A 16,687-nucleotide genomic window follows, 5' to 3' on the forward strand; every position below is an offset into this window, starting at 1 on the left:
TACATACATATTAAAAGTTGTAATACCCAGAAAGGAGGGCTAAGTTAGGTCGAAATATGAGAGATAAAAAACTACTATGTTACAACGCGAAATGTTTGAGAGACCATTTTTCAAGCTCATTGTACTTCTGCTTTCGATGAGAAAGTTGGCGTCAATTGACAGCACCAAAGCAAAATAGTGCTATCTCTTCTATCCTCTATTATGTAGGTTGTTTTGCGATCTGTATAGTTAAGCATTTTCATTTCGGATGAAGGCGCTGCATCTCCAAAACTGTTGATCTTACTCATGGACGCCATTAATTGCGTTGTCAGAAGACATTTTTTAAAAGTTTTAACTCTGCTTGGGCTATATAGTATGTTTCAAAATCTCTTAGGATTGCGAGCCACCTTGTTTGGGCCCTATTTAGTACCAAACGATTTGGAGAGACGATGTTGTTAAATTTCTTTTCCATTATGTTTTTGATAAGAGGTAATTTTTCACGTTTAACACAAGCCACTAACAGAATCATTCTTTAGTGGGCAGCCCCTCTATACTAGACTTCAAAATATTGTATATAAAATGTAAAGTAGTGGATCAACTAAATATTACACTTTTCATCACATCGCATACTCGACAAAAATTATGGCATAAGAAATGGAATAACTTGCCTACAAAAAATATTAGAGTGGGTACGTTTTCAAATATATTTTATATATTATTATTATGTAATACGTACGCGGATGGAGTCATGTGTAGAAGTTCACGCAAGTGAGGAAAGTTCTCTGACCGCCATTCACTTGGGAATGGCCAGAAACGATTCTTTTACACATGGCTCAAGCAGCTCATTACTTCCGGTCTTTGACCAAGTGTCCTCTGGGTAGCCTAAGAACATCCGTTCGAAGGCGAGCTAAAGTGAGAAGGCGAAACATTCCCTACAAGGGTTGTGCGCTGGGTTTGGGACCCGCCACGTAAAAAAAAACACCCCCAGTGAAGAGCTATAACCAGCCTCGGATGAGAGACCCCCCTTTTGATGACGACCATGGCAAACGAAATAAGGACTACGAATTGAGGGCATGCACCTGGAATGTCCGGTCCCTTAATTGGGAAGGTGCCGCTGCCCAGCTGGTTGATGTCCTCGTAAAAACAAAGGCTGACATCACCGCCGTCCAAGAAATGCGATGGACGGGACAAGGACAGAGACGAGTAGGTCCTTGTGACATTTACTACAGTGGCCATATAAAGGAGCGCAAGTTTGGTGTAGGATTCGTGGTGGGAGAGAGACTCTGTCGCCGAGTACTATCATTCACTCCGGTGAATGAACGTCTAGCCACAATCCGCATCAAAGCGAGGTTCTTCAACATATCGCTGATCTGCGCCCACGCCCCGACGGAAGAGAAGGACGATGTGACCAAAGATGCCTTCTATGAGCGCTTGGAGCGCGCTTATGGGAGCTGCCCCCGCCACGATGTCAAAATCGTGCTTGGCGACTTTAACGCCAGGGTGGGCAAAGAAGGTGGCTTTGGCACTACGGTCGGTAAATTCGGCCTCCACGACGAAACATCCCCTAATAGGTTGAGGCTGATTGACTTCGCCGGGGCCCGAAATATGGTTATCTGTAGTACTAGATTCCAGCATAAGAAGATTCATCAAGCTACCTGGCTGTCTCCGGATCGAAAAACTACCAACCAGATCGATCATGTTGTGATAGACGGAAGACACGTCTCCAGTGTTTTAGATGTGCGTGCGCTCCGAGGTCCTAACATCGACCCGGACCACTATCTTGTTGCAGCTAAGATTCGCACCCGCCTCTGTGCAGCAAAAAACGCGCGCCACCAAACACAAGGAAGGTTCGACGTCGAGAAGCTGCAATCACAACAGACAGCCGAGCGATTTTCTACTCGGCTTGCACTCCTGCTCTCTGAGAGCACTCGTCAACAACTCGGTATAAGGGAACTGTGGGACGGAATTTCAAACTCCTTACGTGCAGCTGCAACCGAAACCATTGGTTTTCGGAAAGTGCAAAAGAACAGCTGGTACGACGAGGAGTGCCGTGTCGCAGCGGAGAGAAAACAGGCTGCCTACCTTGCAACGTTACGATCGACCACTACACGTGCGGGATGGGATAGATACCGAGAGTTGAAGAGGGAAGCGAGACGCATTTGTAGACAGAAGAAGAAAGAGGCTGAAATGCGTGAGTACGAAGAGCTTGATAAGCTGGCCGACAGGGGTAATGCTCGAAAATTCTACGAAAAAATGCGGCGACTTACGGAAGGTTTCAAGACCGATCAAGATGATATTGATATCATCGGCCTCAACACCCGCGCCGTAAGTTCTGCTTTCTCCAGGCTGGACAAGGAAGCACAGAAAATGGGTCTGGCAGTGAACGAGGGCAAGACGAAATATCTCCTGTCATCAAACAAACAGTCGTCGCATTCGCGACTTGGCACTCACGTCACTGTTGACAGTCATAAGTTTGAAGTCGTAGATAATTTCGTCTATCTTGGAACCAGCGTAAACACCACCAACAATGTCAGCCTAGAAATCCAACGCAGGATAACTCTTGCCAACAGGTGCTACTTTGGACTGAGTAGGCAATTGAGAAGCAAAGTCCTCTCTCGACAAACAAAAACCAAGCTCTATAAGTCACTCATAATTCCCGTCCTGCTGTATGGTGCAGAGTCTTGGACGAGTTTTCGAGAGAAAAGTTCTGCGAAAGATTTATGGTCCTTTGCGCGTTAGCCACGGCGAATACCGCATTCGATGGAACGATGAGCTGTACGAGATATACGACGACATCGACATAGTTCAGCGAATTAAAAGACAGCGGCTACGCTGGCTAGGTCATGTTGTCCGGATGAAAACACTCCAGCTCTGAAAGTATTCGACGCAGTACCCGCCGGGGGAAGCAGAGGAAGAGGAAGACCTCCACTCCGTTGGAAGGACCAAGTGGAGAAGGACCTGGACAAAGGACAAAATTTAATGGAACTTTTTTGTTAATTAATTTCACTAATCGTAAAAATCGCCGAATGAACTTTATGCACTTCCGAAAGAAAAGCGTATACTCAACACTAATGATGATTTTAATGTGACAGTTAGCACAGATGTTACAGACCAACTTAAATAAAAAACAAGTAAGGAAGGGCTAAGTTCGGGTGTCACCGAACATTTTATACTCTCGCACGATAAAGTGATAATCGAGATTTCATTATACGTCATTTACATATTTTTCAAATACCGTATTTTTGTAAAGTTTTATTCCGCTATCATCATTGGTTCCTAATGTATGTATGTATATGTTATACAGAAAAGGCATCAGATGGAATTCAAAAGAGCGTTACATTGGAAGAAAGCGTGCTTGTAAACCGATTTCACCCATATTTCGTACATGTCATCAGGGTGTTAAGAAAATATTATATACCGAATTTCATTGAAATCGGTCTAGTAGCTCCTGAGATATGGTTCTTGGTTCATAAGTGGGTGACGCTACGCCCATTTTCAATGTTTAAAAAAAGCCTGGGTGCAGCTTTCTTCTGCAATTTCTTCCGTAAAATTTAGTGTTTCTGACATTTTTTGTTAGTCGGTTAACGCACTTGTAGTGATTTTCAACATAACCTTTGTATGGGAGGTGGGCGTGGTTATTATCCGATTTATTCCATTTTTGAACTGTATATGGAAATGCCTGGAGAAAACAACTCTGTAGAGTTTGGTTTGACATAGCTATAGTAGTTTCCGAGATATGTACAAAAAACTTAGTAGGGGGCGGGGCCACGCCCACTTTTCCAAAAAAATTGCGTCCAAATATGCCCCTCCCTAATGCGATCCTATGTGCCAAATTTCACTTTAATATCTTTATTTATGGCTTAGTTATGACACTTTATAGGTTTTTGGTTTCCGCCATTTTGTGGGCGTGGCAGTTGGCCGATTTTGCCCATCTTCGAACTTAACCTTCTTATGGAGCCAAGGAATACGTGTACCAAGTTTCATCATGATATCTCAATTTCTACTCAAGTTACAGCTTGCACGGACGGACGGACAGACGGACGGACAGACAGACATCCGGATTTCGACTCTACTCGTCACCCTGATCACTTTGGTATATATAACCCTATATCTGACTCTTTTAGTTTTAGGACTTACAAACAACCGTTATGTGAACAAAACTATAATACTCTCCTTAGCAACATTGTTGCGAGAGTATAAAAAGAGGCCGGAACTTTTGGTTTCTGCACTACGATAATGCACGGTCGCATACTGCATTGATTCTTGGTGAGTTATTCACCAAATTTTCAACCAATGTCGTGCCACAATCACCGTATTTGCCCGATTTAGCTCTGTATGACTTCTGGTTATTCAACAAACTCAAACGACCGCTTCGAGTGAAATACTTTCGGGTCAATTGAAGACATTAAAAATGAATCGCTACGCACATTGAAGGGGGATTACTTTGAGGGGGCCAGGAGCGGATCTACGGGGGAACTGCGGGAAAGTTAACCCCTACATATGTATATTGTTCTATTCGGAGAGGTTACAACGTTTTTCCAAGTTTCAAGATCGAAACATAAACTGTTTTAAGCTCAGTTCTTGAGCAAAAAAAATGTGCAGCTTTGTGATGAAGCCGTTCTTCAATTCACAGTCGACCTTCCAGAAATCGTTCAAGTACTGGCAAAAATAAGCGAATCGAATAATAGAAGGTCTGCAGTAAAAACGTCGAACCTGGTCACCGTACTGTGCAGCTTCGAGTTTATTGTTGGAATTTTGCTGTCTCAGTAATATTTGGTCACTGACACATATACTAACTGTGATATTGCAGAACAAATCAATCGACCTTTCGAAGGCATCAAATGCCATAACAACATTGAACACTCGAAGAATGCATGTGATGATCATCTTTAAAGAAATTTTTTCAAATGTTACACAGATGGCTGAAAATTATATGTAGAAGTGAAAAAACCCACAACATGTGGTCGTCAGCGTCATCGAAACAATCAACCATCTCAAAGCTGTGAAGACTTCTACAGGGTTTCTGCATCCATTCCACTCATTCACAAGATCATCCGTTGATGTTCATGAAAGTTTCAATTTTGAGTTACCTGTTACCAAAATTTAACCTAAACTTAAAATGAAATGACTGTACTCATTGAATGTCCAGTTAAACGTTTTGGCAAAATCAGGAAACAAAGAACTGCAGAAATCGAAACTCAAAGCAGAACGCTTGGCAACAACAATGTAAGATGCAAATGACTACGACAACTCAAATGCTTTCGGCTTCAGAAACCCTCAGCACTTGCGATACGGATACATATATTTCCGACGATTCATACTCTTCTTCACGTACTTTACACATTGCCAACCACAAATGCAAGCGCTGAACGATCATTTTCTTCTTTGCATCTAAGTCCAGAAAAAATTGAACGGGTCAGCATTCCTCAACAGAAACTACAACATTGCTGTGGTAACCAAAGAAGTAATAGAAAGATTAAGTAAAATGAGCAAACACCGTATTGATTTTATGCTGTAAAATAAATGTTGAAATATGTATCAAAAATAAAATTATAGTCTACAGTTACACATTTCTGCAATCCAGTACAAAATTGTATAGTTATCCCCCCTAAAATTCTACTCTGGATCCGCTCCTGGAGGCGCCGACATAGATTTTGAAGAATAAATTAAGAATTTTAAAAATATAAACAAAGTCTCATTATCTTTTGCTTTTGTTAATCAGTTGAACTTATAAGTAGATACTACTAAGAAATTTAAGTATAAGAAGAATAAAGTAGAATAATGTAATTTAATAATATTTAACAAGTATTTTAATTCTTTCATTCACTAAATACATATGTGTCTCAGATCTCGAAATATTTCACATTACTTATATAGCAATATGGAAAGTAATTCGCAAGATATTAATTACAACAAATTATTCAAGTTTCCGCCTCCTTGATTACCAAAAAATCGTTTAAAGCCTTTACATACGTTTTTAAAAGCTCTGCCGAATACTATATAAAAGCTTTTAAGCACATGACCAGTGAAGCAAATGTTATGTGTCGTATCATTATGTTAGTCTGTTCCGCAAAAGAGAACAACCGTAAGAACTCCGAAACGGTGCGTTAGTATTACAAAATGAGGAAAACTGTATGTTAAAACAGCTTAATTATCGAATATTTATTGATATTTACACCCCTCTTCTGTGCACTTGACAAATTAATAAAATATTGAAAATAAACTCAAATACTTATCAAGCGAGAAATATTTTAGTATTCTGTGTCAATCCTGTTAAAAGTAAAAGCTTCAATTCGCAAAGCTTTCCCCGCACGCGTGGTGAACAAAATAGAAACAGCTGATTTCTATCTAAATTCTTATCTAAATTATATTGATAGCAATATGCGTGCAGTCAATTACTCCTATGATGCTTTTCATTCAAAATTTTCTGGAATATATTTCAAATAAATTAGCTTAAATTAGTATATTTTAATTTGTATTACAATAATACTTGCCACGTTTTTATAAACGTTTCTTCATCTGTTGAATTAGGAAACTTTATTTCTCCTCCCTTCACCTTCACAATAAGTTTTGCTACAGCCCGCACACTTCTCGAAAGCGACGACTGACTCAAGGGCAAGTTGACGTTGTTACCTACACATTTCTGGTGTGAGCCGTGTCCAAAGAAGTTCAAAGCTGCTAGAATCCTTACAGATAAAGGTAGTGACGTTTTCTGATTATCGTGTGGGGCCAGTTCTCAATTAGGCAACGGCAAATTTCACGAGTTAATCGAAAATTTTGCACAAAGGTATTCTCGCTCAAAGAAAATGAACTGCTATCGTCGCGTAAACATCTTAAATGCCGCGCGCGATTCCTTTTCTCACAATTTTCATCTTCGTTTAACAATAATAACAAAAGTAAAATATCTTCCATTTTCACAACAAGATGCACAATCAGATATTTAATTCATAACGAGCACTGTCAAGAGCGTTTAACATCTTAACAACTTATAAAGAAAAGAGCTTTTTATTTCAAACACAGAATACGAAATGCTTGATAAATTTCATATTTTGATAAATTAGAAATATGTTGAATTTGTCAAGTGCACAGAATAGGGGTGTTGTACAGTTTAGAAAATTATATCATATTTGGAATCACAATTAGACAAGGTATTTTACGATTGCCGACTAATGTTAAGAAATCTATTGTTGCTGATTCATTAAAGCACGGAGATGTGCTAAAACAATATTTCTTCTTTAAGACACGAAATCATTCCATTTTCAAATCGATATTTATACTTGGAAAATAAAGATAATTCAACGCGCATTTTAAAATGGCTGGCGGCGTTACCAATTGAAAAAGTACATCTATTTATAGTTGGTTATGGCAAAATAATCATTGAAACCATGTATTCGATGGATATTTGCTCAATACATCCGTCCATGAAAAAAAATAAAAATATTACAATTACTGGTTTTAACAACAATTAGACGAGCTCAAACGGAAATTCGATACGCGCCCGCGGTCAGAAGGAGTTTATTTTACCGTGGTCAATAAAGCGGGCACAAGATTGATAGATTCAAATAATAGTTGAAATAAATTGAAAGGGCTCAAAATATGTATGTATATAAAAAATATATTGGACATCTAATATATAAAATTCTCGTGTCACGGTGTACGTTATTGAACTCCTCTGAAACCGCTCGACCGATTTTCGTGAATCTTAGCGTACATATCGGCTAGGGTAGAGAATCGGACAACATCTATTTTTCACCCTCCTAAATGTTAAGGGAAATTGGAAAATTACCAAAAATTAACATTTTTCCATACAAATTTTTTTTTCAATTTTTGTTTGTTTTGTTATAGGTACTCTCGCAACAATATTGCTAAGGAGAGTATTATAGTTTTGTTCACATAACGGTTGTTTGTAAGTCCTAAAACTAAAAGAGTCAGATATAGGGTTATGTATACCAAAGTGATCAAGTAGAGTCGAAATCCGGATGTCTGTCTGTCCGTCAAGCTGTAACTTTTGAGATATCATGATGAAACTTGGTACACGTATTCCTTGGCTCCATAAGAAGGTTAAGTTCGAAGATGGGCAAAATCGGCCCACTGCCACGCCCACAAAATGGCGGAAACCGAAAACCTATAAAGTGTCATAACTAAGCCATAAATAAAGATATTAAAGTTAAATTTGGCAAAAAGGATCGCATTAGGGAGGGGCATATTTGGACGCAATTTTTTTGGAAAAGTGGGCTTGGCACCGCCCCTGCTAAGTTTTTTGTACATATCTCGGAAACTACTATAGCTATGTTAACCAAATTCTACAGAGTCGTTTTCTTCAGGCATTTCCATATAAAGTTCAAAAATGGAAGAAATCGGATAATAACCACGCCCACCTCCCATACAAAGATTATGTTGAAAATAACTAAAAGTGCGTTAACCGACTAACAAAAAACGTCAGAAACACTAAATTTTACGGAAGAAATTGCAGAAGGAAGCTGCACCCATGCTTTTTTTAAAAATTGAAAATGGGCGTGGCAGCGCCCACTTATGGACCAAAAACCATATCTCAGGAACTACTCAACCGATTTCAATGAAACTCGGTATATAATTAACACCCTGATGACATGTACGAAATATGGGTGAAATCGGTTCACAACCACGCCTTCTTCCAATATAACGCTATTTTGAATTCCATCTGATGCCTTCTCTGTATACATTAGGAACCAATGATGACAGCGGAATAAAACTTTACAAAAATACGGTATTTGAAAAATATGTAAATGACGGATAATGAAATCTCGATTATCACTTTATCGTGCGAGAGTATAAAATGTTCGGTGACACCCGAACTTAGCCCTTCCTTACTTGTTTTTCAATATTTTTATTTGTCAAATATTTGAATCATTCAATTTCGGTCGCATGCTTTTTTTATTCCGGCTATACACATATGTATAAGAAAGTTGTGTTAGTTGCTCCATTTATAACTCAAGAACGGCTGAATCGATTTAACTGAAAATTGGTGGGAAGGTAGCTTAGAACCAGGGTAAGGACATAGGATACATTTTATCTCTTTTTGTCAAAATTTAATTCAACTCATAAATACAAAGATTATATTTCAAATCATCCTCCATTCCTTGAATATATGCGTACAATTTTAAACAGATTCTTCCTCAAAACTAATACAATTGCTAAGTATTTGGAATAGTAGAAAAGAACTGCAACCAAATACGCAGTGAAATAGATTAGAACTGGCTCAGTAATCCAGCCGATTTTTTCGTCTTTCCACGCCTGAAAACCGTTTCACCATGTGCAGTCCACTAGAATGACTGTCGGTTGAACTCCAGTGAGAAATGATGGAGCTATATTTCTATTGTCACACACCGAGGCAAAACTTCGGTTTTATTTCAAACACTTCTCAGAATCAGTTATTCGTTGTTCTGTTGGATTATGAACTTGCGAGACAACCACTTTGTACAGAGCTTTCTCCTCTTTAGAGCATCATTGTCCTCGGTTCCACAAAATGCAATGCTTTATTATTACACGAAATGCTTTATGATCCATTTTTTTGTAAACTAACACAAGTTGCTTCAGAAAAATGCTATATCTTATTAACGAATAGTTATAATGCAACTAATAGAAATCGTATAGATGGTAGTAGTACATAGATAATATATCAGCCACAGCGAATCGTGGACGGGTCCTCTAGTAAATATATGTATAAAAAATAAATTTTTTCAAAATTATTTAAATTTTAAATGGTGGCACAATATTTGCGCACCCTTTTCTTGATGTTTTTAAAATTATCATTTACAAAATCTTCAATTTCCCTTGCATTACATAAATTGTCTTTTATATTTCGGGATTCGAGAACAAAAACAAAAATTAATAATCGAAAATCGCTTTACTGATTCTTCATTCTTCGTTTGAACCAATTGTCGAGGCACTTTTGCCACTCTGATTGAGCTTCCTCCGAAATATGTATTCTGAAAGTATCAATCGCCTCCAAAAACGTGGACCTCTAAGTTTACTTTTTACGAACGGGAATGAAAAGAAGTCATTTGTTGCCAAGTCAGGACTATACGTTGCGTTACGGTACGTTACGGCATGGTTGCAATATACCTATTCAGTTTTTCCAAAAAAAAAGAACAGGCAACCATTTGCTTGGAAGTGCTTCGTGCGCGAACAACGTTTGTTGAATTCGGCTCATCTTGAAACACACATACAGTCGACTGCTGTTTACTTTCGGGCCTACATATGTACATATATGCGTAAATGCACGATTCATCACCTGTCACGAAGTCATTTTTTACAGTCCAATGTCCATGCAAATTTGAATATACGCTTGTCCCACTAATATCCATAGTTGTCTCAATCTCACGAATATGACGATCTGGCAATATCAGTTTGCGCACAGCATCAAAAGTTTCCGGAACAACAATTGATTTTGACGATCCTCCCAAAATTCGTCTTAGAGTTATCTACGACCTCGATTGAATTCACCATACCATTGACAAACACTGGTCCTTGATGGAGGTTCATCGTCAAAAATTTAATTAAGTTCATTTATGCAATCTTGATGAGTTAATCCACGTTGAAAGTGGTCGAAAATAATCGCGACAAAATGTTGGGGATTTAATTCCATTCTTTGGGTGAGAAGAATACTTTAAGTTACTGTAACATATCATGTAAGTATACATATAACATCAAAAATGTCAAACTTTACAATAAAATTGCGAGTTGCAAAATTGCTACACTAGGGTTTCCAAATCCCGAAATATAAAAGGCAACCTACGTACTTAATTACCTGTGTGTACGTATTTTATTGTCACAATTCGACTATAAAAACTATTTTATTAGCTTTGCGATAAAAATTGGCTGAAAGTAAACAAAATACATATAAGTAGTATGTCTCTTTCTAAAGCCCGTACTTAAGGTTTTTTCATTTAAGTGCAAAAAGAAAGCGTGAGAGCAGAGTAAATTCGTACAAAGAAAAAAACACACACATAGATTATTTATCCTTTAAAAATTTCATTTATTTCTAACTTCATCAAATTCCGAACATCGGAACTTTAAAATTTCAGCATTTAAACGGATCTTTGAAGGAACTTGCTAAATTATGAACGCAGATAAAATTAAAAACAAATAATAATGGACATCATATGCATATGAATCGAAAGCCATAAAAAACTCCTCTTTAACTTAATTCATGCGCCAGGCATGTAAGTTGACAAAGGGTAGGTTAGCGCTGTCACAGCGTACTGGTGAATTGCTGTTGAGAAAATCACCAACGGTATATTCCACCAAAAGTCAAATTAACGAAACTTACTGTGGAAAACCAGCTTGTACAAAGGCAGACGGTGGTACCTCCATCAAAGTCAAATGGTCAGCATTATCACAGATTAGGCGCGCCATGCTCGTTTTCCGTATCTCATCGAGTTGCTCCAACGTAAAGGCGCCGGGATTCACATCTTTACCATACTCGTAGAAGTAGCGGTCGCCATGTTTGAAGCGCGAGAATTGGTCGGCAATTATTTCGGAGAAAGTGCTGCCAACAACTGCGTCGTTAAGTGGGTTTTCAAGTAGGCCGCCCACCCAGAGATCAATGTCGTCAGGATGCCGGTAAACCGCGGCGAGTTTGTTACCAATCTTGGAATTAAATTGGGGACAATAACTATAAGAACATAGGCATAGTCATACGAAACGGAATACCTCTTCAGGCAAATCTTTAAAAGAGCGCAGTTTTCTAAGGCCTTTCACTTCCAAGTAGTCATTATATCCGCGTAGTCCTTGGTCGCGTCCACGTTGTATGTTAAAAGCCGCCAGATCCAAGCCAAACGGATTGTGACCACGAAACAGAAATCGACTCAGCTGTAAAAATAGACATCGGATCTATTGAATTATAAATATTCACACTCACAATTCAAACAATTTACACCGTGTGTTATGAAGTTGTCCGCTTTTTGCATTGGCTGAGTATATAAGGTTCGAAGCATGTCATCATAGAAGGTGCGAATACGCATTCGTGACGGATTGAACATTACATCTGGAATGTTGATGGTTTCGTCCACTTTATTGCCTCGCTTATGTATATGGAACTTTCCATCGATTGTCGAATGGCCCATTCGGAAAGCTGCTCCTGAAAACTCATTTGTTATCGCTGGGTTCACCTCTTCACTGTAACCCTTGGCATAACCGTGATGCTGAGGTACCAAACGGAACCTCTTCATCTGTATTGGTCCAATCACTGCCGGTAAGTACTCATTATAGACGATGTGCTGAAGTTCAGCAATGAGTATTCGCCGTGCTTCCTGGAAGAGTGTTTCATCGTTTAAGTGGGAATTCAAACGCGCCAACTCCCCAGCGATACGATTGTGTTCGCGTGCAAAGAGAACATGCAACGTAATAAGCGATATGATTTGGTTGGTACGACCGTCACCTATGTAACACGAACCAATTAAAGGAACTTAAGGGGAAAACAATATGGTAGCCTGCCTGATTTGTAGCAAGTCTTGCCAGGATCATCACTTTCACAAGCCTTCTTGTCGCTTATCATAGGTAGCAGGTCTCGTCCGAAATCCTTGGACATGCGGAGTCGACCGCCATTGAACTCGCGTAATTCCCTAGCGGTAGCCTCACTCGAACCATACACTGTGGAGGCATCGATGAAGTGGCTCACCTTGCTGCGCTGCTTGCCATAGCCGACTTTGCATTCGGCGTTAGGTGCGAGTGATAATCGTACGAAGTTCATACAACGCACATTGAATGTGCCGTAAAAATCGTCATCGGGCGACACCATTATCGGCATACAAGCAAAATGGCGTTTATGTTCAGGTAAAGCTTGAGCGCCATTTGCGGTGCAGCATTCCACCAACTCACCACCTTCTGTGTGTGCGAAAATAAAGAACCATGAAATATTTTTCTATTAAGTGGCTGTTCTAGTCTAGAAGCCCGAATTTCAAGTATATTCTGACAATGTATGTACATATCTACGGATATTAACTATTAATTTTTATCATTCGTTTGTTCAAAATTTTAGAATAAACGAAGTAAATCAAACAAAAAGTTTTTCATACAGGTACTTCATTTGGAACCGCTCGCTTTGTACTTCAGCTAAGTATACTATATGTTATATTGATTAGATTTGAACAATATGTTCGGAGAATGTAGGGTTATCTCGAACAATAATCGATGCCTAATTTCGTGAAGATTTCTTTAATTCTTTATTTAATCTGGAACAATTAGTTTGTATGGCTGTATTTATGTTCCGAATCAGCGGTTCGGAAAACTTCTTTGTATAACAATGACGGATTCTTGAATACTACAATTGTCATTATCGCACGAACCAACAAAACTGGAATGAATTTCATAAAATGGCGGCGACTACTTTTTTCACGATTTTTTAACCTTTCTCGAATTTTTTAAGAATATTACCAATTAACAAACAAAACAAACAAATTTGTTAACAAGTTTAAAATTATGTACATATGTAAATTAACTGTTTAAACTTGCGGATTGGTGAGGATCAAACGGTTAAAAGAAAGTAAATTTGGATAACCCTTTCAGGGAACTACCTATATTCAAAGCTATTGAAGCATGGTAATAAAAAATTTCAGTTTTTTCATGTCTAGACTAGAAGACTCCCTTAAAAACTAAAAGTTTTGCAACAGATTTGCTCACCCAGTCGCACGGATGCTGATTGTGTGACATCGTGTGCAACGAACTGACCAAACTGCATTAAAAACAGGTTGTACTTTAGATGCGGTAAGTCCACGTCCGTCATGAGACGCCGCGAAGCTTCACGTGCTCCCATCAACTCGGATCCATCCACTGAGTGCAAGCGTGGCGTCCATATGCCATCCTCATATGCGGGTGGTAGTAAACGTTCCATAGGTTGGCCGGCTGAGCCCCATAGTGAGCGGTGCGGTAGTTTATTATTGCAGACGCCATCGAAGGAACGATAACGTGCGTTCGGCTCACTGCAGTGGTGAGGTCCTGAGCAGTGGTGAGCTAGTGGCGTTTTCTTAAAATCCACCTGAACATTATTGGTGATAAGATCGTCTACAGGTATCTCTTCTCTAGTTTAATACAAAACACGTACAAATAAGTGATTGAAATAAGGTTAAATAAGAGCCTACTGACTTTTTAGAAAACAGTTGTCCGGCTATGATTTGCTGCATAGCCGAATTTGACAAATGGAAGTTTTGTTTATCATCAAACGCATTGGAGTGGAAGGCTATGCCATGCAGGAATTCCGGTTGGCCGCGGCGTACCGGCAACATTGCCACATTATGCATCAATTTCTCAAACTTCTGGCGGGATTCTTCCAACACCGACAATGGTAGGAAATCGGCGACGGGCGTGCGCTCAGTGCCAGCACGTGTAGCTACCCAACGATTTCAGGTGCGAAGAGAGAACAATTAAAACATAAGATTAAGAATATATGTAATTGGTCGGCAAGCGATACTTACCTGTGTGATTCTGTCCAGTGAGACAGCAATAACCGAAAGTGCCACCAGGAAGATCGCAAATCTGCGGTTTCTCATGGTCTTTCATCCGCACATGCGCCGGACACTGAATTTGAGGCACACACGTCACATTGTCTGGACAAGTATCGCATTTAATTAGAAGGCTAGAAGCAGGGTTAGCTGTGATACCCTCTGAAATATTAGTACAATGAGAACTGAGTGCCTTTGCATTTGTTGAATTTTCCTAAACTTTGGTCCCGCTCGGTCACTAACATATTAAATATATCATAGGATTAAGACATAACTTAAAGGTAAAGAATATATAAAATTTTTATATTCCGAGGTTCTTAGATATCTAAGGATGACAAAGTCCAGTATTCGAATTTAAACGTACAGTCAAGTTTTCATAGTAATTGTAAACAGAGACCCCCCCATTTGGCTCCCGTCACCAGAAAGTAATGCGATTTTCTGCCAAACACATTCCGATAAAAGTAACGGTATAGGAAAACTGTCATAATCGCTATTTCTATCATTACTGTTAGGCAAAGTTCACGTTTTAGTCCTTAACTGAAGTTCATCTTCTAAGAATCTTCGCGTTCTAACCGTTGGAATAATTTGTAAAATCTTGTGTAAATTACACAGGTTACCTTTGAACTCTTTAACCTAAAAGTGGGTTCATTTAATGAATACAAATATAGTTTTTGAAAGCAACAACAACCAATGGACAACAGCCTGGTAGTCATATTCAGTCTGTCGATCCCCAACATAATTCAATTTTATAATATAATCTTCACTAAGAGACTGCAAACCTGTATCTCCTTTAGGAGGCAACTCCCAGACTCTGGTAGTATAATCTTCCTCATCCTCCAGACCGGCGGTGGTGAAAGCAGGAGCTTCCGTTGCACTGGATGTGGTCGTAAACACTTCAACAGGGGCAGTTGTCGATCGCTTCACTTTCACTACCGAAAACCCTCTCACATGACAGGTAAATAAGCAAAAAGCAATTAAAAACAAAATTGGCGCGTTAAACTTAATAAGAAGTCGCATGATTTATTAATTTAAGTTTTAGCATTTAAAAATATTATTCTTAAAATACAAGAAAAATGTTAACTCCTCTCACATAAGCCACAGTATCGATACTGGTGAGCCGTAATAAACTGAACTGTTTCGGTTCTTTTCCATACATGTTTTTGATATCAACATATGTACATATGTATGCATATAGTATATTTATATAGCAGGCATTTAAATATTATGGATATACATACACATGTACACATACATATATATACTACATGTAATCACACATGTCCTTTTAGGAAATCTCAGCTCATGCTCCGATAACTTTACGAAATGAAACCAGCCGATAATTTTCGCAGCACAAATTTCGTTCGTAATTTCGTCGATAATTAGAACACCCAATCACACTCTGTTTATGATAAACCCCAGCGGGATAATGGTTGACCGCTTACGTTTTTCTTTGAAGAATGCTCCGAAGAAAATTCTATGTAGAATTCTTCGATACTAGGTAATGCATAAAAGTAAGCTATGCAGCTAAATTCTACTGCGTTCATATTTACAATCAAGTAAGTACATGAAAAACGATACATACATACATATGTAAACAACAAATACATTTCTATTATTTCGTCAAATCGTCAAGCATTTGAAGAAAATTTGCAAAAAGTTGCTATTTTAATTAAAAATTTTGTTTAATTTTGTGTTTAAACTTTGAATAAAGAAATAAAATTAATATTCTCGAAAAGGCATATGAGAAGACTAATTGAAAATGAAGAAAGTGAAGCACTTCAATGCGTTACTATTTGGTAAGTTTTTCGTGTTTTTATCATTGATGGAAATTTGTAATTATAAATTTACGGTTTCATCTTTTTTTGTAGAATGTGTAAAGCAAAATTAATATGCAATTTTTTGAAAAAAAAAACAAAAAGAGACTCAGCCACAAAATTAAAAGAAAGACATTCCTTTTTATACATAAATACTTGTTTTCACAACGAATTTCATACGTATTTTCATAAATAAAGCAAAATTAATATGCAATTTTTTCTATTCTACTATTGCCCTTGGCATAGAAGAAATCCCCCTTAACTTTGGCATCGAAGAATTCTTCGTTAATTGAGGCATCGAAGAATTCTTCGTTAACTGTGGCATCGAAGAATTCTTCGTCCCTATGGCAAGCGAAAGGGGTGATCTGTTACTTTTCGTAGGACATCGCCGTGTTAATTTTCATCGGTCGGAGT

At 38.4% G+C, this 16,687-nt stretch overlaps 1 protein-coding gene across 2 annotated transcripts; it reads right to left on the minus strand.

Moving 5' to 3' along the window:
- Positions 1-10,972: 10,972 nt before the first annotated feature.
- LOC126763428 (chorion peroxidase) lies at positions 10,973-15,564 on the minus strand. 2 transcript variants are annotated; one of them, XM_050480950.1, is made up of 9 exons: positions 15,239-15,564; positions 14,433-14,621; positions 14,104-14,347; positions 13,642-14,039; positions 12,452-12,846; positions 11,898-12,395; positions 11,674-11,832; positions 11,291-11,610; positions 10,973-11,233 (listed from the first exon to the last, which is right to left on the minus strand). In XM_050480950.1, exons 1-9 carry the CDS (start codon positions 15,474-15,476, stop codon positions 11,164-11,166), a joined length of 2,511 nt encoding a protein of 836 aa, XP_050336907.1. In that variant the 5' UTR covers positions 15,477-15,564; the 3' UTR covers positions 10,973-11,163. The 2 variants fall into 2 exon arrangements, with proteins under 2 accessions (XP_050336907.1, XP_050336899.1); XM_050480942.1 differs by having other exon boundaries at positions 11,898-12,400; positions 12,457-12,846; positions 15,239-15,563.
- Between the last annotated feature and the right edge of the window lie 1,123 nt (positions 15,565-16,687).

The sequence above is a fragment of the Bactrocera neohumeralis genome, chromosome 2 (assembly GCF_024586455.1).
Source record: "Bactrocera neohumeralis isolate Rockhampton chromosome 2, APGP_CSIRO_Bneo_wtdbg2-racon-allhic-juicebox.fasta_v2, whole genome shotgun sequence".
Classification (NCBI taxonomy): Eukaryota; Metazoa; Arthropoda; class Insecta; order Diptera; family Tephritidae; genus Bactrocera; species Bactrocera neohumeralis.